Below are 24,887 nucleotides of genomic sequence, written 5' to 3'. Positions count from 1 at the left end.
ATTGATCTCTGATTCTTTTTTTTCCAGAGCCTCTGAGGAGATCCCAGAACTTGCTTTACCTTTTGGTTTGTGCCAAATCAATGCAATCCTTGAAAACTCCAGGCATTTTCCCATTATTTATCAGACCTGAGCTTTCATAGTAAGCACGCCAGGTAGAAAGGGGCCTTTCGGGCCACTGAGCATAATTCCCTGCATTTGCAGGCAAATCTTTGCAGACAAAGAGTCCTAATAACCATCCACTCCAACCCCTCACATACCACAATAAAAGCATGTCTGAAAATGTCCTCCAGTGTGACACAGATAAAAAGCGGAAAGACGGGTACCGCCAGTGCCCTCCCACTGCAGCGGCAGAAAAATACATTTTCTGGCATATGCTCAGAGGAGCCTCAGAAAAGGGCCATGCCTTATGCTCCAGAGAAGGGCAAGGACTCTGGGAGTCTGCTCATCTGACCTCTAAGGGAAAATTCCTTTCTGGCCCCAAATCTGGACTGGAGTATTTGTCAGAAAACAGAAGCATACGGGTCATTGCATAAGTGCATGTTTGTGCCCACCCATGGTTAACGCACCTTTCACCTGCATTTCCATTGAAGTCAGAGGGGTGGCTCATGACAGTAAGAAAAATTAGATTTAGCCCCACATGTGCCATCACAAACTACCCTGCACAGTGGCTTGTGTTGTGTACAGCAGGATGTACTGCATGCAGGTAACCCCATGCACTTGCTACCCTGTGAGCCAAGTCCAGTGCTGAGTTCAGAGAGTTGCAAGTGGATCTGGGTGAAACTTTCCACTCGCATGCACATGTGACTGCCACATGGCTTATGCTAAGCACTGAAAAGGGCACACTGTTTGTCTGCTCTGTTTCTCTGAATGCCCACATGCGTGCGTCAACTATGTAAAAAAAGCAGGCTGCCCGCTGAGATAATGAGTACAGTTTCTACTAGAGTGGCCAGTAGGAAGTTCCTTGCTGGCTCACCTGGTGGAGCTATCGCTGCCCTTTACCATAAGGTTGCCAGTTTGTAGTCCACCTAAGGTAACGTGCAGGACATCCACATGAGTACAGACACTGGATCTGGCTTGCAGGAGAAACTGCTAATTGCCTGTCTCCTCTAGTGCTAGGTCACATGTTAGTAGGCTCAACAACACGCACGAACTCATGCGTGTCAGTCAATACGTACATCACATGGACAGCCAGTTTCCCCTTTTTACAGGAATCAGTCATGCTTAGGACTAGATGTGTATCATTATGCTGCTTCAGATGGGCAAAAGGGATAAACAGTAAATATCCTCTGCACACCAGAGATTCATAAAATATTTTAATCCCAGAACCTGCTCTCAGATCAGAGATGCATGAGAGGAGAGCTGCCATTTTATAACTGTAGGTAAACAGGTTCACAAATGTTTTTCTTCCTCCTAAGTGGAGATTTTTAGCAGCATTGTCCCCATCCATCTGTACCCTGGGTAGTATCATTGCACACTTAATTAAGACTTTGTTATGTGTGATGTAACAGCCGGTGTACAGAGGGTTTGACAAGCCCAGGTTTTTCCAAGTGACAGAGTTCACTTCAGACCAATGGAGCTGCACTGATTTGCATCAGCAAAGGGTCTAGCCTTCTGTTCCCAAGACACTGTAGTGAGCAGAGCTGGCTTGCGTGATGGGCAAATTCTGAACTCTGAGCCTACAGACCCTAACATTTAGCTTTGTCTCATGTCCAAAAGTCTTGTAGTTCAAGTGGGTTTTCATCTGCTCCCTCTACAATTTGCTTTTGCAACATCTCATCCAAGATAAACCCATGTGGTGATAGTGTTGTGAATGCTGGGCAAATGCAATGGGCTTGTGATGAAATGTGGACAACGCAATAAAGTCTCTCTCTTTGTGAGAAGACAGACAGAGGAAGAGGATGTGTGCACACCCAGGCGCTTCCTCCTCCCTTCCTGTCCCCGTCCCCCCACCCAGCTTCCACCTGATGGTAAGGACTGCCTTCTAAGAGAAGACAAAGAACCATGCTGCATATCAGGACACACATCTGGGCTGTTTGCTGAGTAGTTGTGGGTTATCTTTGCTCAGGTTGTGGGTCTTCCTCACCCAACTGAAGTAACTGGGAAGAAAGCATTCTTCCATTTAAACACCCTGCAGAACTAGCTGCTCTTGCAAGGACTTTCTCAGTTAATAACAGTAAAAGGATCACCAAGTTCCAGGAGTCATGGTTTGCTCTGAATTTGACTAGTGCAAACTGAGAAATGAATGTACTGATGCCATGCTCTGACCTGACAAATGAGAAATGAGTCCAGGTGCAGCAGGCTGCCCACCGCCAACGATAATCAGTTGGGTTTTGTGTTGCGACAGGTGACATAAGAGCAATTTCCAGGTGGAATAAAGGGTACTCACTTGGGCACATCTGCTCTACTTATTGAACAGACCCAGTCAATTGGGAGCACACAGGAAAGCGAAGTACGAGTACAGCATGTTGGCTCTGGGCACAGAACATCAGGAGGAAATGCCTCGGTATCTTAAATTGGCATCTCTATTATTGGAACATCATGCACAATTCAACAAGGAGCTTATTTTCATCCTTCCTATTAGTAGCTGTGAAGAGGATGCATGCCAGGCTTTGAGTCATCCGTGTATTGCTCTATGACAGGCACTGCAGTGCTGTTTTCAATGTACAATTATGGATAGTAGTAAATCTTGGTGGGAGTTGCTTGCTCAGTGCAAATTTAGAAGGCAGCTCCAACACTTGAGGGCTTTTTTTCTCCCCCAGGTAATTCTGGAGCATGTAAAAAGTGAGTGGGTGACATGTCCTATTATTGAAAAAGCTGGTCAGAGCAGCTGCTGTTTGTCTCTGACAGCAAGGGGCTAAGGAGCACAATGATATGGGTGAAAGTGACTGGATTCTGCCAAGTGGTTTGGTCAACAACCGCTGTGGGTGCTGGCTGCTTTGACTGGGCCTCTCATTAACACATGGCTACAGCGGTGTAGTAGATGTGGCATCTGATAGGCTAAACATATTGATTAGCATACTTGGAGGGAAGCATTTCAAGTGTGGATGCTGCTCCCTGGTTTCTTAGCCCAAATAATATATATTTCTTCATAGCTTGGAGGTGGAACCTGATATATAGTCAACTGATAACAAAATCATTGGAGAGACTGGAAAGAAACTGCACGGAGAAGTTGAAAGTATGGGGTTTTTTTGCAGAGAATCGGGGGGGGGGGTCCCAGGCACCTATAGTTATTCGGTGTCCATAGAAGCTGGTGAGCAAGGTGCTCAGGTCATGAGTGCAGTATAAAAACGCTAAACACCTGCCATCTACACATCATACTGTAACATATCCTGCCTGAATAACCCATATACTCCTGGCATGGGCACAGTATTATAGAGGGAGAGATGATGTGTGGGCTGAAATTCTCACACACAGAGCACCACTATCTAATTATGTGGGAGGATTCAGATGGAGAATGCTACATGGTAATCACTGTTCTTCCTCCCCTGCTGAAAGCCCTACTCTGACCATTGGATTCAGAAAGCCCCTTAGAGCTGTTGAAAGGGAAAGCTACACAGAGGTCAGCAGTGGTTGTCTATCTCTGCAGTCCATGGACCTGATGTAAAACTCCTTGAAATCAATCCTTTTCCCTCAGTGATCTCTGGTTGCTGTCTCCAAGTGTACAATTCCCTGTCTGTTGCATCTCTACCAGCAAGGGAAGGTACAGCTCAAAGTTTCCTGCAATAACATTCAGCAGCTGCAACACGGGCAGCTCTGACTTAGTTTCATCCAGTATTACTCTTGCTCATATTATTACGTAGGGCAGTGAGCAAAATATGTTAATTTGCAAGCAGCAGTATGACCCTATTCTGTTTGGTTAGAGACAGCATATTTGGAAAGTTTTTTTTTTTTTTTTTTTCCCCAGAAAGGATCTCTATTCACTTTAACCTTTGGAACTGTTTTTAATGGGTATTCAGAAGAAAATATACTTATACATTCCCCATGGAGTGGGGAATTGGTATTGCAAGGATGCTGTACTTTAAATGAAGGGACAAATAATGTCCCTTGCACACCTGAGTTGAATAGCTAGGTGTCTGCTAGTTTATCAGCAGAATAATTTCTCTGGCAAAAAGTCCTCATCAGCACGAAAGGCCTGTTAGAAATCAGGTCTAAGAATCTGTCAAAAAGGATGTTTCAGGATCCTTCTGCACCTCCCAGATTCAGGCCTGTAGGTTATGATTCTTCACTCCATGTACACTTTTAGTCCTGTCTTAATCTGGTATCTGTTAACTAACCGGATTAAGTCCTAGCATGGTCACTAACATGTCTTTGTCAGGACACACCTTTTCCCAGCTGGGGTTAAACATGACAAACAAATGACACGTGTGTCAAGTCTGCAGTAACTTTTAGTCATGTTAAAGAGCTAAAGTCAAATGTTCCACAGCTGGCTCTCCAAGAGCCTTAAACTCTCAAAGTGCAAGCCTGCAGTGGTGAAGGTGTTAAGCACTTCTGAGTGTGTGCATTAAAATGTGTGATGAGTGGCATGTGAGATGCAACTGAACCAGTGAATGATTTGGATATGGTTATCTGGTGTAGGCACACTGAACCATCTTTGCAAGTTTCCCTTCAGGCTGACAAAGATGAGAGACTTGATTAGCAATGAGTGGCAGTAAAACGGCAGTAATGCCCTGAGTGGCAGTAAAACAGAGCATTGGTTTTGTCCATAAAAAAGGGAAAATGGATAAATGTTTCTTACTGATAATTAGCGCATCTGAAACCTTAAGCAGGTTAAAAGCTGCAAGGGTTTGGTGTTTCGGAGAAAACAAATACGACTTTAGTGTATTGTGTATGTTGATCACTACTGCCATGGTGAAAACAACTGAAATAGCAACTTTCAGAACTGGCATTATGTGCATTAATCGATGAAAGAGGTGAAAAACAGACATGGGTGGAATATACTGCCTAGCAGCAGGGTGCAGGCAGAGGTGGATACTAGGGGAGGACATGCCACCTGTTTCTGTAGCAAGATTATCCTTCTCTCCATATGCATTTTTGGACACTGGCCAACGTGCAATAGGGCTACTGCAGGATTGTTGACTGCAGAAGCAGTGCCTCTGCCCAGCCTTGAAACACTGCTCCTTGAGCTCTAAACTAGCACGGGAGGATAGCCTGAGAGCTTGGGCTCCCCAGCAAAAGGTACAAAGTTCACCTGCAAAGAGGTAAAAGAGATTCTGAATAAGAAAAATCTCTCGTCAGGCCTTCTTCTGTAGCAGAGACCCTTATCTGTGGTTGTGCACTGTATCAGTGGGCTGTGGAACTGATTCTTACAAACTCAAGAGCCACTAAAGGGTGTATTGAGAGTGTGATCGGTGCCACCGCGTGTACTAAAGTCTAGTCTAAATTCAGCTCAGGTGCACAGATTACATTGTAGCTAGTTAGACAACCATCTCCACACCTAGTCTATAGGCAAGGGGCTACTATAATTTAGAATTGTGGGACTTGGTTCACTGCAAGAGTTTACAGCTGGGTTTGCAGGTAGACGATAGAAAAACATGGAGAAGCAGTGCTTGCCAAGCTGTGCCCAGCAATCTTAAGTGAACCCTCTCACACTCCCTCCATGACTGCAAAAGACTGACAACCAACATTTTCATCAATACAAAATGCTGAGACACTTCACCACTCCAGGCTCTCAAGAGAAAAAGCTTTTTCCCTGGTGAGCTGAGCTATTTCTAAAGCATCCCCTGGCAATCTGAAAAGGTTTTGAAGTAATAGAAGCATATCACTAATTACAGCCAGGTCGAAGGGCTGAAGGCTAGAGGCAACAGCTAGGATTAGCTAATGAGGTGGCATCTATGCAGCTAATTTGACTAACCCAGCGGACTCGGACCCTAGTGGCAGACACCAGGCCCCTGTACTCTGAGCACCTGCTGCGATGGTAGCTTCTTGAACAAGCGCTAGCTTTCTTCACTGCTGAACTAAATCTGTGAAAACGCAGTAATGTTGTCACGGCTTGGTATAATTTCAGGAGGGAAATACCAAAGGAGAAGTGTTTCCTGGAATTGCAAATATTCTGGGGTAGGTAGTCCCTGTTAGTACCATATGTATCATTATCGCTCCTCTGCTATAGCTGCCAACATCTTCCCTGGCAACACAAAAGCTTCCCACTTTCTCCCTTTCTTCCCTCACCCCCATATTCTGCAGCATTTCCAAAGGATGAGATACATCTGCTTCCAGATGGCCTATATCCAGGTATCAGGAGCATATCATAGAAAAACAGGGGTGGAAGGGATCTCAGGACGTCGTCTAGTCCAACCCCCTGCTTAAAGTAGGACCATCTCCAACTAGATCATCCCAGCCAAGGCTTTGTCTAGCTAGGTTTTAAAAACCTCCAAGGATGGAGAGTCCACCACTTCTCTGGGTAACCTCTTCCAGTGTTTTATTACCCTCCTAGTGAGAAAGTTCTTCCTAATACTTAACTTAAACTTTCCTTGCTGCAACTTGAGACCATTGCTCCTTGTCCTGTCATCTGCCACCACTGAGAGCGGTCCAGCTCCATCCTCTTTCAAACCCCCTTCAGGTACTTGAAGACTCCTATCAAATCCTCTCAGTCTTCTCTTCTGTAGACTAAATAAGCCCAGTTCCCTCAGCCTGTCCTCATAAGTCGTGCACCCCAGCCCCCGAACTGTTTTCACTGCCCTCCGCTGGACTCTGTCCAATTGGTCTGCATCTTTTCTGTAATGGGGGGGCCCAAAATTGGACACAGGTTTCCAGATGTGCCTTCACCAGTGGTCCTCCTTCTCTGTTGCCAGGGCTGCATGTCTGTTCTCCAGACAAACTATCGCAGGTGGAAGCGAAGATTTCTGCTTGCTGCCAGAGGTCATGAGCTTCCAGCTTCCACCCTCCTGGGAGTCCATGTCCTCTCCCTTCTCTAGTGCTGCCTTCTTCCTCCACAGTCCCAGAGGTCTCCTCAGCATTGAATCGATGAACTCCTTGTAGCAGAGGATGCTTCAGAGCCTCACCACCTCCTCCTGTAGCTCCCTTGCCTGTTCCCTGAGAGACAACACCAGGAGACACTGCTCACATTGCAGGCACACCCTGGTCTGGTCATCCCTGGAAGGGACCTGCAGACCACAGTCCCCACAATGCCAAACTTGGACCTGGGTGGAAGTGTTGATGGTGAGCGGTCCTGCCTGGACAGAAACCTCACAGGTGCAAGCAGAGGCGGTGGCAGTGGCTCTGGCATTGCAACATCCTCCAGCCATTTCCCTGGGTCTCTTAATCTGCCTTTTCTCTCTTACTGCCCTTCTTCCAAGCACACCTTCCCTACTGCTGCCCCTGTTCACTGGCTCCTTGGTTGCTCAGGGAGTCTCCTATTAGGCCTGGACTGGCTCTGCCCCCTCATTAGGGCTTCTGTCAGGGCCTAGGCAGCAATCACTCAGCTAGCAACACTCTCAGCTTCTCAGAGCATATGCCCCAAATGCACAGAGCCCACCAAACAAACACTCAGCAAGCCAAAGGCATGGGCAGCTGTGGATCACTTTCCTTCCCTGGGCAGGTTCTGGTGTCTGGCTTCTCTTCCCCTTCCTCCTCTTGCTCCCAGCAAACTGCCTGCAAACTGCTTACCCTGTTTGCAGCCCCTGCTTGCTGGCTTCTTTGGTCACTGGCTTGACCAGTGACCAATGCTTTTGGTCTTTCTCACGTGTTGTCATCAGCCATGCGTCCCCTCAGAGAATGCTACCTTGTAAACTTGCATCTATGCTGCACGCTTCAGGTTGCAATCTCCAAGTGTCTGCTACAGTCAATTCCACAACCCCTTGTTCATGTCTAATGGTCCTTTCGCACCTCTCTTCTCTGCTGCCCGTAAGTAAAGGCTGGTCCAAAAAAGAGAGACAAGTAATACACAGACTAACTTCTAGAAGGGCTGTACCGGAGAACTGGGCATACATTAGTGCCCTGCTTGATAAATAAGAAACACAATATAAACACTTTGGTGCAGAGCCAGATGGGCTACAAACAGGGAAGGGTGGCTCACAGGGCTCAGGCTGGTTGAGGAGAACCTTGAGATCCATCTTGCATAGCACAATCGGCAGGAGATCTCAGAGCACTTCACAAAGCAAGTTTTTACCTATCCCTATTTTCTTTGTGGGGAAGTTGAGACAGAGCAGTGAAGTGATTTGCTTCTGGACACCCAGCAGGGCAACTGGAGCCAGGAATACTACCCCAATTACTGCAGTCTTAGCCAGTATTCTACCTGAGCACGTTACCTGCCTCAGTGGGCACGTCTACACGTGGTGCTATGTCACTGTAGTGATGTGCTACATTAATGTAGCACCCATGGGTTTCTACTCATGGCCAGCTGCTACTTCACTGTATCAGGGTGCTCCCCTGTTTATAATACACCGCTACAGCGAAGTAGCCTCTAAAAATTACTGTGCGCCATGCATACGGCACAGTACAGGCTGTTATTGTGGCATGCTTTAGTACTTCAAAAAGGCCTTTTTTGGAACATGGGGCAATGTGTATACACACCCAAAAAGTAATAGCTAGTACTGAGTAATTGGACTCCTTCTAATTCAGACTAAGACCCATTTTGTATTACTTCAGAGTAGCTTTAAAGTAAGGGTAAGCCTCCGTTGAAGCCATTTTCAAACCCAGTACAGTGTCAAGGTACATTAGTATAATTAAGAATCCAGGCCATTGATTTCATTAGAGATGCTCTGGATCGACAGTCATGCCGCTGAGAGCCACACCTGCTTATTTTTTCAAGGCTAGAGACTTTCATACAAACCTGTTTGTACATTTGTCTTGGGTTCATTTGTGGAAGTGCATCATTTAAGCTGCCTTTGCTATTATTTGAAGTGCAGTCTGCCAAGCAGTAAAACACATTTTGTTACAGGTCAGACCTGACCTTGGGAACAGCACAGTCAAGTTCAGCTGAACTTCAAAAGTAACACATCCGCGCTCAGGTTGGATTCATCAAATTTTCATCAAAAAATTTAACTACCCCTCTGGCCAACCTTTGTGCCACTTTGAATAACTGACATATCCACTGTGGACTGGCTTGAAGATCAACATCACCAAGAAGGCCTCTCCTTTTCAGCATCTACGGCATTACAAATACAGATGTACCTGTGTTGAAAAATATCTATTGTGCTTGGAAACCTTAAATGGACCTGAACGCACTCCGGTCCAGCCAGTTCCCAGAAAAGGTCAGGGGCCGTATCCTCAGCTGGTGTAAACTGACAGTTCTGCTGAAGTCAGACTACCTTAATTGAGGATCTGGCCACAACTCTTTGGTACACAAAGAAACGTCCTGTGACAGGACTGCCTGGCTGAATGGAGTCTTCCTATCAGTATTCAAGACCACTGCTGGAATACAAAGGAGAAAAGTCAGCGGGGATGTAAGGAGAGCAGTGAAAGGTACCTGAAGCAGTTTTTCACCAAAACTAGAGAAAGCAGGAATAGGTCCTTTCTGTATAAGTCTCTCTTTCCATGACCTGCTGCTGCAAGAGGCAGCCTGTATAATATGGTCCTGTGTTAGGGTTCTTGTTCTGTGAGTCACTGATAAGTGAGAACAAACCCCAGTGCTGCACTAGTGTCCACTCAATAAAGGGGGGACCTTTAACAAACATAATCAATCAGGCTGTGACCAGCTATTGCCCAAACATTTGAGGAGGATGCTGCTCACAAAGAATCTTGTCACCTAGGCAAGTGCTGTATGGACCAATGCTCAAATGGAGCTCAGGAGCAGACATGTCTGCAGGGACATACACTCCTTCCCCTAAATTCCCAGAATGAAGTAAGAAAGAGTTGACCTAACCTTACAGCCATTATTCTCCCTTGATCATGTCTCTCCTAATGCATCTGTCTCACCACAGTATACCAACTGCCCTCCACAGCCTGCTCCATTAGGGTTAGGGGATTGAGTCATCACACATCCCAGGGACATGAGTAGAAGTAGGAGCAGATAAGCAAGTGTGTCACTGTTAATCTGGGAATAGGACTTAGAAGTCAAGCTCTAGTTCTGACCTTGAGCATGCACTAAACTTCCTAATTGCGTCCAACTATCTCAGTCTCCATCATGTTCTGCTTTATGTTGTAAAGAAGCTGCCAAAATCTTTGTTTTCCCACTAAATCTGTCACACACACACACACACACACACACGGTCTTTTTCCCCAGCAATAACAGTACTTTTAAGTTTTCTTTGGAAAGAGAATAACTGCCCTCTTCTGTAATAGATAACATTTGGAAGGATGGAGGTAATTTTTTGTGATAGAGATCTGTAATAATAATAATAGTGCTGTAGTATAACCAGTCCACTGTCAGGCAGTTGCAAACAGACTCTTCTCACATTAGCTTTATTTTTGCAATACAAGCACAGACTTGTCATTTGGATACAGCACACTGAAATTTGTGTTCAGTTTTTTCTATAAAACTGATCAAGTATGAAATTCTAAATAGATTATTTTTAACTGATAAAACCATACTAAGCAAGCTAGAATAGCTGATGATCTGTGAGCAGTATCAGAGTATGGCTTTGATACTAGGTCTAAAACTAAAAAAAAAACAGTTTTCCTTTTGCAGTTTGCATCTTGCCATACTGTCTTCTTTCTGGTTAAGGACTCAAGGCAAATACCACCTCTTCACATAGTATCAATCCAGCTCGACTGGATGAACCTCATTTGATGGAGTTTAAGGCTTGGGTTCCACCAGCATGCTAATTCTTCAAGTGGTTATATTTTCTGGTTGCCTGGATACAATCACCCAGAAAGCTTGGATTTTTGCACTGAGTGCTTCCAACCCTGTGTCTCTTTCTCCTCTCTCTGCAGTTCCACAGTATATTCTGACTATAACTGTCCTTCTTAAAATTAAACCATTACAGACTTATTTTTACATGGCATGAGTTACACTAACCCACCCAGCTGCTGTTTAAAACAGGTGCATCCCAACTATATTCCAGAATTACTTCTCTTTTTCAATTTCACTGGTCAAATCTGTCACAGTATATTTATATATGGGGGGGAGGGGGCCAGAGGGGTGTCATTTTTTGACAAACAGCATGCAAAGGCAAAAACCAATCACTCTTCTGGGATATGGTCTTTTGAATATAAAGACAGGTCAACAGCCACTGAGCAGTAAGGCGATTTCATAGTAATACAAAAGAATGAATCTATGTAGAACGAGGACACGTGGTATAGCCTGTGTTAAGCTTCTTTGAAGGGGGGGAAAGAAGCCATGATTATACCCATTACAACTTGATAGCTTGGCAAAGGTAGTAAAATAAAGCAGATTTAGCAAGAACTGCATTACGTAATTTGCAAGCCAAACAAATATTTATTAAATATTGTTCTACTAATGGCAATCACCCTCTCATATCATCCGACCCGTCTTTCTCTCCGTTTCCCTGCCAAAATATTTGTTCTCTTCATCTTTTATTCCCCAGCCTCCCTTAGATAATTTCAATTTGGTAGAAACTGTGTTTTTTGGATTGACCCAGTTTTGCTGCTTTAAGCCCAGGTTTCTGATTCCTGAGGGGAATCAAAATCCTGTCTCCAAACCTGAATGAGATTCCTGGCCAGGGTTGTGATCTAAGCCAAGGGAGGAGGAGATGGGAGGAACTGACTTTTCGGTGGTTGGAAGTTAAACAGCATTTGTCTGTGATCCCATGGGATCTTGCACGATGAGATCACCTTGGTGGCAGGGTGACCACCAAGGAAACGCCAAATTCTGCAGGTAAAGATGTAAGTGATGCTGTTGAATGGGGCAAAGCCTTATAACTCATTCATAAGACACTCCTGCACTGGTGCCCTGCCCTTCTGCCATGCCATGTGATGTTATATTTGTACATGGCAAGAAAACAGCTCAGTAAGCAAGGTTGATGGCTCCATTTTCTTCCCTTTCTCCCACCTAAGGACCACAGTACAAATCTAATAAGTAAAACAAACTCATATAGCTTAATTATTTCTCAGCAATTGCTAGTGCACACACACACACAGAAGCACGTGGTTTTAAATTGACTTAGTTCAATTGGTGCCCTGAAATTGGATACACTTGAGCCAATGTAACCCAGGCTTATATCAATATTGCTTAAATTGATCTTTTGCCCATCAAATTAAGAATGTTTACCCAGAGGTCTGCCCAATTTAATTATATTGATTTTAAAACCGGTGGCAATTAAACTGGCATAACAGAAAAGCTCTGAAAAAAGCCTGGTTGTGTTAGTAAATCGGCCATGGGTGTGAAACTGTTGAGCAGTGACTCTCTCAAATTGCTCTAGAGACTTCAGGGGGATTGTGTGTGGCAGTGACTTCTCATGATAGGGTGTAAAGGTCTAAAATCTGGCCTGTTGCAGTTGTGTATAACTTGGAAATGCTGCAGCAATTTGTTCAAATCAGCATTTTAAGATCACGACTAGACCACTTGTAATAACCAGTTCAGTGTACTCCATTTCTTATCAATTAGGCTTCGCAAATTAATTTTTTTCTTGCAGTAATTACTTGTGCTGTGTCTCCAAAGCTGCTCTAAAGACATGAAATACTCTGACCTGTTTCACTGGATACTACTACAAAATTCTACTAGTTTTCTTCATGTTTAAAGTGACAGACAGCCTTACAACAAAACAAAGTCTAAGGCCCAGAGCCTCAAAGAGCTTTAGGTGTTTAATGCCCATTGATTTCACCAGGAATTAGGCTCAGGTCCGTTGAAGTATTCCCTAAATACACCAACTGCTAGAAGCAGGTAATGTGGCAAAAAAAACCCCAAAAAACACCTTTTCCCTCTAGTAATTCTTCTCTATCCAATGAGGTTTGGATTAGCTATTTTCTTTATATGTGTAAGCCTCCACTGCAATCATTTATGGTGTTCTGAGCTCTGCTCCATTGTTTTAAATGATACCTTTGCAATCCTGCTCAACACAGGTGGCCTTACAGGTGGGCACCATGGGCAACTGTCTAGGGCAATGTGGTCAGGGAGCACCAAACACACACACTCATGCATACACATGTGTAAGCAGCCAGTGCTCAGAGCCATGCTCTTCCCCCACTGCAGGCAGGAGGAGCAGTGCCCAGCCCAGCCCAGCCTGCCCCCACCTCTAGCCTCTGCTCAGGAGGAGCCAGGTCACCACCTGGGGTGGTGCCTGCTCTAGTCCACTCTCCTTGCTTCTGCACAGCAGCAGAGGTGCCTGCCAGGCATATCATGCCACTTTACCTCCCTGCTAAATTGTGCCCCATGCCCCTGCCTGCCTGCTTCTGCCTGCAGCAGCACTGCTGACTTGAGCTGGAGGGAAATAAAAATTTGCCTGGGACACCATTTTACCTAAGGCCAGAAAGACCCATTATAGCAGTGGGCTCCTTGTCACCCAAGGAGCCTTCTGGATGTTCCTTTATACGTGAATACATCCTATTGCATCTTCCCTTCCCTTTCTGTGTACCTATATGACTCCCAACCCCCAGCTGGGCTACACCTACCGGGAAAACAAAGGTGACTGTGAATGCCAGGTGCTGGAGCCAGTGCAGGGGAATGCTGCTGCACATCAGACTGCATTTCCCCACTTGAAAAACCCTCTAGTCTCCTGCATCCCCATCCCATTTTTATAAGGCGGGCTGTTTCACCCTCCAATGACATTTTCTTGTGAGGAAACCTTATGTTTTAGTACCACAGGTACATGCTGCACCTATTTCTCTAAGCCTTTATAGCTGCAGGCACATCCTAAAGAAAGGCACTGGCAACTTGCTCTCAACTTGTAGCAAGATGGCATTCACAAGGGAAAGCTAGCCTCACTTCCCATGCGTTAAAATGGCTGCAACCTTCTGTAGACTGGTGCCTTTAGGAAGAATTTGAGTTGAGGCTAATGTCTCAGCCAGAAACTGCATCATTAGCACAGAGGTAAAGAAATTCCCTCTCTCACCTAGACCTGCAAGTGTGTTTTTAAAATTAATTAATTATGTGTGAAGCACAGTTCATTAGAGAGGCATGCAAGAAATGCTACTTGCAGATTACCTATAACTAGAGGGACCACTGAATACTCGATGCTGCAGGGGATTGTTATCTGCTAAAGGATGATTTGCACTGAAAGAATATAGTCTAGTCTAGTTAGAAGACATTACGAGGAGTAGGATCTGCCTCTTGGGAGCACTCTTCCTCTGAATAGGCAGACTGCTCTGAAGACTGGCAGACCCTACTACAGAACAGCAAGGTACACTGGATTTAATCCTCTTCTGTGTAGGATCACATTGTAGCTTCATCAGGTTTGAGTAAAACCACAAACAGAAGGCATGACTGACCTGTTAACTGCACATACAAGTAGAAAACAGTACAATTTACACACATCATGGTATGGGCTGTTTTTAGTCTTGGGAGGTGCCTATACACATAGAGGGAGGCTGCTCCAATGTGCTCAAATAATGGAGCACGGTAATTACCATGCTCCGACAGCCTCCTGTGCTCATGTATTGGTATCCCCATGCTTCAAAATGGTGGTGGGGGTGCTTTATCTAAGGCTTTATTGAACAAGCTGTAGATAAAGCACCCCTGCCACTCAGGATTTGAGTTACAGGGGGGTATGAGCCCCCCGCATAAGAGACAAGAGCCCCATGACAGCTAGGCAGAAACTGCTGTTTAGTACATGGGAAAAGCAGCCCCCCTCCCTTATCACTGCTGGGTACTTCTTGCTGCAGCCGTTCAGAGCCTGCACCCAGACTGCCTTACAGCTTCTTGCCACTGCTGCCACCCTCAACCCTGACTCCCCAAGAGCCAGTGTAATTTGAACCCTGCCACCACCATTTTGAAGCACGGGGATGCTGATGCATAAGATGTTCTGTGTGCTTTAATTAAAATGCCTCCACCCCACACTGACAAGGGCTAACTGCACTTTGGGCTCAATTAATCATGGATTTGGAATCATTGCCCCAGTTTGTGAGCACCTTTTTTGTACTCTCCCAGACATGTACATATTTTCATTATAGGTGTATCTTATGTTTGAGGGTAAACCTGATTACTTGTGAAAACTGATGCTCCTGATAGCGACTGGGTTTCATGAATTATAGCACAAGGGGATGTGTTTTCAAAGTAGCTAATTGAATGATGATGCCCCCAAATTGCTGTGTATCTGTTTCCAGGATGAATGGATTTATGTGCACATTTTTTTTTTTTGGGTCCTCTGTTAAAATGCTTTCAAACTATGTCTAGTCACATCTTTTACTACAGCAAATACAAATGGTAAGGGAGTGAAAGGTTTGCAGAGTTACAGAATGGACACAGTCCTCACAGAGAGAGACTTTCATTCATCCAGAATTGCAACAGTGGCCAAAGTGCAGATTTCTAATGCCATTCCCCCTCTGTTCTGGTGAGATAATGCAGTGAGGTGGGAGAATGGGTCCGTCCCCTGAGGAATCAGACATGCATCTTTTACTGCTTTCTTCTTGAGAGGGATTCTGCACCCCACCCCCACCCCCCAGCAGAGGATGCAAAGGAGAGTGAAGAACAAAACATTAAAATTTATGGGAGCCAGACTTCCAAATCCTTCAGGGGAGCTTTGAAAATCTCGGCCTTTGTTTGCTTTCCTGGACCCTGATGCCTGTCAGGCTGAATCTCTCACCATAAAAAAGGAAAAAGAAAACAACAATAATGATAAAGGCTTTTTATCAAGCACCAGCCTCCAAAAAGCACTCCAGGCACCATTAATAAAATACTGCACATGAGCAAAACCTCATGCAATAAATATAGCCACAGCAATAAATATTGTATCTGTGAGAGTCGGTGCCCCCTCACCCACGATCTCTGATTCAGTGCTAAACGGCAAGACAGAGAGACTCTTGACTCCACACGAGCCCCTTCAGTCTCCAGCTCTATATATAGCTCCTGCCACGTGATCACACAGGCAGGGACATGCACAAACACCCACGCTGCTTCGCCTGATCATTTTTAGTAACGGCGACACATTTACCTGAAGATGACTTATACCAAATAAAGACACTGTTTGTCCTGCTACACAGAGTTAATTAGCCACAGCAGCAGTTCTTCCTACTTGTGCCTATTCTGCCCTCTCCATCTCTGCAGTGGAGCTAGGTTTAAATGTTCCCAGCTGGGTTGAAATGCCAGCTTGATGGTATGGAGCCTGTGTAGGCGGGGGAGCCACCCATCCAAATGCTTTTGTCAGGATCACACTCTCGAACCTGACTGGAGTTTCATCAAAATGCTCATTAATATCAAGCTGAGCCTGGGCTGCTCTACACAGAAGATCCAATTTGGGGAAGCATCTCCAGGGAAACGTTCGGAGTAGATTTCTAACTGTAAGCATGTATTTCAGAGCTGTCCTCCAGCAGGGCCTTGCTAGTTCAGACCCCCCAAAAAAAACTTTTCCTGAGCCCCAGAGACTGCAACCCTCTCAGGACCGCACCTGTCAGATTAGTACAATTGATATCTCCCACAGAGAGAAGCAGGAGTGCTGATGGTGGAGTCCCCACCACTTTGCATCCCAGATGGATGTAACTTTACTGGAAATAGAATAGCCAGCTGGTAGTGGGGAGGTTCTGTCCAATGCCATGGGATCTCACAATTATTTTGTGATATTAATTAATTCCTCCCAGGCGACAGAGAAAACCTATTAGAACTGAATAGAATAGAGCTGTAAAAACCTGACAGGGATGAGAGAGATCATGTTTCACAAAGAGTTCATCGTGCAGGGCCAATGACTTTGTGCTGGGCAGTGTTAGGGTGAGGCACTCACAAGAAGAAACCACTGGTGCATGCAGTTTCTGAAAAGCAGTCACAGCTTTTGTTTTGCACATAAGCATAATTTGTTTGGGACACATGAGAACGTTTCCTCTTGCCCAGCTCCACTGCTGCACCCGAGCCACTCGGAGAGTACAGGGTGAGGTTAGATGAAGCATCCACTCCAAGCCTGATTTGCACTGTGATTTACTTCCAAAGCTGCATGACAATAGCGCTGTATAAATCTCTCTGCATGTCTGTGATTGCGTTGAACTGCACTGTAGCAGCTCACGCCTTTAAATTACTAGTTGTTCCTTGCTTGGCAATTTTGGAATATTGCAGTGCCATAAATATTGTTCCACCCTACGTGATTCAGTGATACAAACCAGTCTGTGCCTCAGGGATGCAATCTGTTACATTAGCACTCTCACCCCTGGATGAGAAGTAAGCAATATTCTGTGAAACCCCACTCTGAGATATGTTTCCAGGACCTGAAACTACAGAACCATTTATGTGTAAAGATCCTGCCTTCAGAGCTTATGGACGCCTATATACGAGCAGGGAGCTACTCCAGCGCACTGTAATTACATGCTGTAATTTTGTAAAAAAAACCCCCAAAAGCTGATTAATCAAGTCTGCTGGAACATAGTAATTACTGCACTCCAGCATCTCCTGGATCAGTGTCCTGCACTTAAAAGGTGGCAGGGGTGCTTTATCTAAATCTCATTCAACAAGCTTTACATAAAGCACTCCGCTGCTGTTTTGAAGCGCGGAGATGCTGATACACAGGACTGTCCGGGCACTTGTCTCTCCTGTCCAAATCCTAATAGTGCATGTATCGCTTATTGGAGTTCCTATCTCTACATCTCTCTCCTGAATATTGCTTAGTGAATCGTGTCTATTTGTGCCCGAGAGAGTGAAACAGAAGATGATGTGAAAATTGCAAAATTATAATCTGTTCTAGGAACTCGTGTTTTCATGGAAACATTAAGTAATAATGGAGTGTCTTGGGCTGTAGCAATATAAGGCATACTGTGCAAGTAAGCGTCACCAAGGTATTCAAATATTAACTTTTGAAATAATCATTCTTATTGTTGTTCCAAATCTAATTAAACAACCTTTTCTGCATTGCTCCTCATTCTAATGCCTGTTTTACTCCTCCAAGTTCCAGCTTTCCCTTGCAGAAGAAACAAAGTCCATAATACAGAAAGCAGTTATTTGCGTGACTTGCAAATGTCTTCTTACCTTTTGACACAAATAGCTCAATTCATTGAGTTGCACTGTGGACACATTATCTGTACTCAGAAAACATAATAAAGGGAAATGGGGACTATCAAGAGCTTGGAGCATCAGAACTTCAGTTGTCTAACACAGAATAGGATGTTACCAGGGTACATCTGGCCTGGGGTATTGGAAATGGATGCATTAGTGGGAGAGAGTCCTACTGAAAGAGGAAATCTAGGGGAAATTGGAATACTGACATCTCAGAGACATGATAGCAGGGGGGAGATATGTTTCCATGACAACAGGTGGCTGACATATTTGACTAGAAGCAGAGAGGTAGAAACGACAATGCACATCTCTTAAAGCAAGCATACCCTGTCTTCACTTCTCAATGACAACCTATTGATTTTTATACCAGTGGAAGTCAGTGGGCTTACACCAGTATAAAAGGCAGATTTTGACCCCCAGATTCAACATGGAGTGTTTAATGAGGAAAGTAAGGAAAAGAGATGCTGTAGCTCTCACTGCCTGAGCATTCATCAGCATAGTCAACTCCCTCACTATATATTTGTTTGATATAAAAATGTGTTCATTTGTTCTTAAGTTTTGCCTTTTTTGACCAACTCTAATGTCAGTATTTTAGGCTCTTTTTTTAAAGAAATGCATCTCTCCTTTTTAGGATACAGAACTTCACTTCTTGTAAAATTAGTTGTTTACCGACGTCATGGAGGCATTTTGGTAGATATCTGTGGAGTCCTACATACTCTTCAGAGACAGCTGTGTGGATTGGATCTGGGACACAGCTGCCTGTCCACTGACAAGTCTCCATGGGAATTACAGATGGCTATCAAGCAAGGAGTCACCACTCACCTTGCAGGGCTATGGTAAGCTCTTAGTTTGTTATCAGACAAACGTGGAATCAGAGCATGGACTGGGGCTTGAGGTCTCTACTAAACATTTTTCTCACAATGCTACCAATGAAGTAGTCACTGCAATGTACTAGCATCCACAAAGATAGTGGTGAAATCTTACAGAGAATAGTAATTTCCATCAAAATTAGCTGCTAGATCCAAAGCTCCTTGGATCATTTTTAAATCTGAGCACTTAGTAGTAAGTTATACCATTATACACTTCACTCATCATGCTTGGTATTTGCAGAGCCTATCTGGGATTTAAGCATAAAGCCATCATTGAGACTAATGGATTTAAGGAACTTGGAAAATATCAATCTGGTGTTGCACTATATAAGTATCCACACCTAGATTTACAGAGCCCTGTCAAAGAAAGCAAGCGCTGAATTTGGTGTAAAAGCTGACATGAGTTCTCTGGGGAAGTCAGGCTTCTTTTTTTTCCTCTCTTGAAAGCTCTAGTCATAAATTCAAACAGCATCTCCCTAAGCATCTCTCTAGGACACTGCTTTGCCTGGTGCTAATTTCTGTATTTCTTTAACATGTGCTTGCTTTTTATCAAGCCAATATTTTCCCAGGATGTATCTGTCAATTGAGTTTGTTTGCATGATCATACTCTACCCAAGTGGAGGAGAAAAGAGCCACACTGTGCCAATGCTCATTTGTGCTCAGAGATGATGTGGGGGATTGGTTCCAATCTGTTTTGCATTGTGGGCTATTCTAGCTATCTCTGCACCTTCTGTTCCATGAGATGCACTCAACCTGCTGAGTTCTGGGAAGATGGAGGAGGTAACTGAAAGCATGTCTTCTGTCACAGTGAATGAAAATGGCTTTTAGCTATCCGTAGGTATTATCTGCCAAATTAATAACTAGAGGATAGTTGTGGAGATGTTATTGTGGTTGTGGAATCTCCATCCTTGGAGGCGTTTAAGACCTGGCTAGTTGGGGCTGGTCCTGCTTTGAGCAGGGGGTTGGACTAAATGTGACCTCCTGAGGCCCCTTCCAGCCCCACCTTTCTATGACTCTAAGCCTTGCCTTCTGCAGCTTCCAGTCATGACTAGCTATTGTGCTCCTTCTCTTATAGACCATCCTTCTCTTACAGACATAGTAACTTAGGTCTTAATTCTTTCTGCTGACTCGGATTTCAAGCATGTCTCTTAAGCATAATTTTCCTTTTCCACTATAAAGCAACCTAAACAGAGAGGAAAATGGCCCATAGCCATAGCTCTACCACTTTGTGCTGTGAGTCTAACAGCTCTCACAAGTTAAGTCAGGTCAGATAGAGCCAAAAGTTAGATGGAGAAACCTCCAAGGAGCCAAGAGGTGCTTCAGCAGAGAAAAGGGTTGTTGATTCATTATCAAACACTTGACAATGGCTTGGCTTTGCAAAGATGCTTTTCTGTGTTTTGGGTAACTAAATTAGGGCTTCTCACCTCCTGTTAAAGATCCCATGGTAACTTTTCACAAGGAACTAACATTAAGACCAGCATCTCATCCAAGTTGCACCTTAGGTATTTACCTGCCTAAAATGCATCTGCCCTTTCATTAGCTCAGGACCCCACATGGAAGCTTCACAAGAAGGGGTTTGAATGATATGCACTGTGATGTAGGCTCCTATCCATTAGGAATTGTACTGTGTTCCATTAACCTGCATCTCAATTCCAGCCCCCTAAAACAAAAGTAAATTAAATGCACAAGCAAAGAGAGCTGGCTTTGCTCTGGCCTGGATCATGGCAAATTATTCCTTCAAAGCAGATTCAGACAATTAATATTTAATAAAATGAACTTCTGTTAAACTCTCAATTTGCTTCCAACCTCTTTGGCAGTCAGACAATGCTTGCTATTCAGCGTGGGAGGGAGCAGCACGGATTATTTAACAATCCACTTTGTCTCAACTAAAATATTCGTGTTTGCAGATTATCCATATTTAGCGGTTTTAAAAAGCATGGCAATTTGAAGCTAGCTGTTTCTGGAAAATTCAGGCAACATAGCTAGAGCAGTGATTTCCCTTACACCATGTTGCTCTCTTGGCCCAATGAAGTGTTTTTGCTAAGCCAGTTACCTAAAGAAAACAGGGTCTCACATTTGCACTTATCCCAGATTTCAGCCATCTGGGTAGCTGCCCATCTATAAACCCAGATGATGAAAGCCCTGTAGATTCACATCCTTGCTAGACACTGAGTTTAGCCCTGGCAGGGCATGGTGCAGCTCTCTCTATCTGGAATGGGGTTTGCAGCTATGCTGGTGGCTCCAGATGAGGACAAGCATCAGTATAGACAAGGCTGCAAAGTTTGGTGGCTATATCAGTTCTTACGAAGTGCATGCCCCACTTGGAAAGAGGTAAAAATCCCAGTGACTTCAGTAAGTATTGCAGGCAGACATGCAAGGGCAGAATCTAACTCTATGAGTGGAATTTTCTCTTAGGCAGGGAGATCCTGACTCAGGGAGAAGTTAACAAGTCTTTGGAGTGACTGGTGTAAGGTACAGAATATGTGAACTCAGAGATCAAAAGCCCAGGAAGGCCCTGAAGCTAAGGCTCAAATCTGCTGCTGCTGGTGCCCTTTGCATGCATGATTTGCCATGGGAAATGGGCTTGGGGGAGTATACGTGTCCTGCAAGACAAGGCATAGAAGAGATTTTACTCTAAGATCTGCCTCTCCTCTCTGTCAAAGGGACTTACTTTGAGAGTTTCATTTCAATTTGCTGCCGGATCTCCTGTCGCTCCTCATCTGTCCGCCTTGGGAAAATATTCCTGTCCTCCAGCTCCTGCTTGCTCGGCCTGTTTCGTAGCTTGACTGCCAGCAGCTCTTTCTTGCATTTTCTTGGCAAGGTACCTGGGACAAGCATTGAAATACAAACATGTCAAAGGGGCAGTTTGGAGTCTTCCACAGATCAGAAGTGAAAAACCCTGGAGGATCCACCTCCAAGGTTTGACTGCAGCCGTGTATATGTCTGTGGTCAGAGTTAGGCCTGAGTTGACTGACGAGAGCAGCGAACAATGGTCCATTTGGAAATACGGCAGAATTGTTTTTCCATTTCATCCGCTACAGATTAGGGCAGTGTGTTGAAATGTACTTCTGTTGAGATGAGCTTCCAAGCATTCATCGAGCGTCAAAGGCTTACGCCCCTCATCAGTTCCATGGGGCTCCTCATGTCCCACAACAAAGCCTGCAACCTGGAGCAGTCAGAGGTGGAACTGGCTAGAACTGTTTCCCTTGCAGTCCTCCTTCCCCTTTCGCCCTGCTGTACCTTTTGGCTCCAGAGTCCCTGGCAGTGAGCAGAGCACTGGAGCAGCTGTTGAAGTTCCCTGCTGCTGAGGGGAGATATCACCACTTTTTTTTTCAGCCACAGATGCCCATGTCAAGCAGGCAAAAAACCTCCAGGTCTTGGCAGCAACATCTCCACGGAGCAGCTGTGATCTCTGCTGCCACTCTACAGAACTACAGTTCTCCAAGTGTCCTGTGCTCACTGCCACATGCTCCTATGCCACCACAGCTTGCTTCAGGAGCTGGAGCAGGAAAGCACAGGCAGAGGAAGGGACAGGAGGGTGAGGTAGATCCCCATCCCTTCTGGCATCTTCTTTCCTCCCCTTCCTCCCCCTTAGGCAGGGCTCATGTGCCACACATCACCACTCTGCCTCCCCATCCTTATGCTGCTGAGAGCAGTTAATGCTTCATCTGTAGAAGGACTAGAAAGCTCAGAGAAACAGGAGTAACTGGGATACAGATGCTTTCCCTCAGGGTTACCAACTCAAATCTGGAGTCCTCTGTGATTCAGTGGTAGACTCCATCTACCATGCAGGAGACCTGGGTTCAATTCCCAGACACTTATTTAACTATAGCCATGGAGGCATCAAACACCTGGACTCAGTCTGGTCTTCAGAGTCTGTCTCAGTGGCCTAAAGGGAGGATGGAAGGTCTGGGCAGCCTCCACTCCTCCAAAAAAATCCTGCCCAGGCATATGCATTGACGGTCTGGGTGGCGCTCATGCATACACCACTATCCAGGAGGATCGAAGGTTGCCACCACCAACTCAAATCTAGCTTGCCTGACAGGGACTGAGGGGTGACCTCCTGACATGATAGAACCAGCTCTGTGATGCATAAAAATTGCACTGGTACCCCTGTCAGCAGCCTGGGCAAAGAAGCCAAGGAATGAATAAACCTTGCAGAATGAACACTCATCTTGCCCCTAAATGCTCCCTTCAAAGCGGGGTTTTAAAATGCAGCTGGGAAGGTATTTGGGGAAACTTTTTTGCAGGCACCTCCTGCACCATTCTGTAAAGAGCAGAGGAATTTGGGGGTAAGATTTTCATAAATACTAAGTGTTGTTCTAACTGCTCCCACTGAGGATTATGAGAGTTTGACTATTGACGTCACTGTACTGACTGCCATCCCATTTGGTGCTGTCCTTCAGTAATACTTGAGACAAAACTTTCATACTTAACATAGAAACCCTGTGAAACTTTGGGCTCATAGTCATCCTTGGTATAATTCCACAAACTTCAATGAGTTTAGCAGGGAAAAAAGGTGCCCCCCTGGCTTATTAAACTGTCTTATAACATGAGTAAGAAGCCTCTACTTTAAATAGTTTGTGGGCTGGAAACCCCCTGATTTTCTCTGCATTCTTTGTTTGGTTTGTTTGTTTGTAGTTGGCTTGGTTTGTTCTTTGGAGGTTTGGGGTTTTTTTTTTAAACAGATGAAACAAAACGTAGAATGAAATTCACAGCAGGGCAAGACCAGATTTCCTTGGGGCTAGGTTACTAGAAGAAAAGCAGTTACTCCCAAAATGTGTCAGTCTGTTCAGTGCTTTTAGTAGAGCTTGCCTTTTCTGAAAGTCTTTCTCTACTAAGCAATAGCACGAGTAAACCTTAGCACATGGCAGTTATACATCACACCCGTATGCCTTGCCTGCATAGTTAGTGTCCTACCCCAAGAGATCAGTGCAAGAGGAGGTCTGAGAGGAAGAGAAACCCCAGGAGGTGGGTTGCTAGCTCTCTACACAGGAAATCCAACTAAATCAGTATATCCACTTGTTCTTGTCAATGAATTTATAATACACCATAGGAATAATAAGAGACTCTATTGCTCCCATGTATTTATATTAACATTTAGGCTTTTTTAGAAAAAGCCATCTAATTTCTGAAGAAAACTGAATCTGGATTTTATTTTTCATTTGAGATAAGATTATGTCTGTCTTTCATAGGGACACTTTGAAGGTTGGCATGACTTGGAGACTCTGTTACCATTTCATGTCAGCTTTATCTTTAAAGGTGATCTGTAGGATTATGCTATTATTCAGTGGGCACATCTACACATTCATTAATATGTCCTAGTTACTGTGCATTAAGTTTAATATTTGGTTAATCGAGTACTATTACAATGCACAGTAACTTGCACTACTGCACAGTAGCACCAACACATGGGTTTTTCTGATGCTTACTGTGCAGTAGCCTAATAACACTGTGCAGTAGCATATTCGCACAGTTTTTGACCATCACACTACTATACAGTTGTATTAGGCTACTGTGCAGTAAGCATCTTGTGTAGATGCACCCAGTTACCTGTTGATTTCAGTTCACTTTATACAGAGAAGCTAATAGTATTATCACCAGGTTACAGACTGGGGAATCTGAGGCAGAAAAGATTTTTGCCAAAGATCATTCAGTGAATTCAAGACAATGACAGTGCTCTAAAATTAGAACTTTATGGAGGTATAGTCAACCCAAAATTCTCGTTGAAGTCTGGAAACTCCCTGCAAGCAAGTTGTACTGATACTCTACTCTTCCCTAGAATCTTCCATCTGAGTCTTTGAAAGGGTTTTGCAAACATTACTAAGCCTTACAGTATCTACCTGGGACAGTATGTGTAATTCAGAAGTAATTCTCCTCTGGATTGGATGAAGCCACCCTAGTTTATGGGTTTGTGTCATCCCGCCACTATTTTAATTTGCATTACACTGGCATAAAAAAAATGATGTAATCATTTCATCTGAGCATCCCAAATTCAGTCACTGAGGATCAAGTCAGTCTAACTCACTAAGCAGTAGTCTTTACTCCAGGTGAGA

The 24,887-nt window shown here is 44.5% G+C and overlaps 1 protein-coding gene across 7 annotated transcripts in view; it reads right to left on the bottom strand.

The window, feature by feature from the left end:
• PHACTR3 (phosphatase and actin regulator 3) overlaps positions 1 to 24,887 on the bottom strand; it is a 165,607-nt gene that overhangs the window by 17,979 nt on the left and 122,741 nt on the right. For all 7 annotated transcript variants that reach the window (XM_019548213.1, XM_019548212.1, XM_019548214.1 and 4 more), the window contains one exon: positions 21,503 to 21,656. In XM_019548213.1, the coding sequence (XP_019403758.1) occupies positions 21,503 to 21,656 (154 nt within the window). The remainder of the gene's footprint in view (positions 1 to 21,502; positions 21,657 to 24,887) is intronic.

The sequence above is a fragment of the Crocodylus porosus genome, unplaced genomic scaffold, assembly GCF_001723895.1.
Source record: "Crocodylus porosus isolate Cpor-Errol unplaced genomic scaffold, CroPor_comp1, whole genome shotgun sequence".
NCBI lineage: Eukaryota > Metazoa > Chordata > Crocodylia > Crocodylidae > Crocodylus > Crocodylus porosus.
The sequence above is the reverse complement of the archived record's forward strand: the minus strand, read 5'-3'. Positions and strand labels throughout refer to the sequence as shown.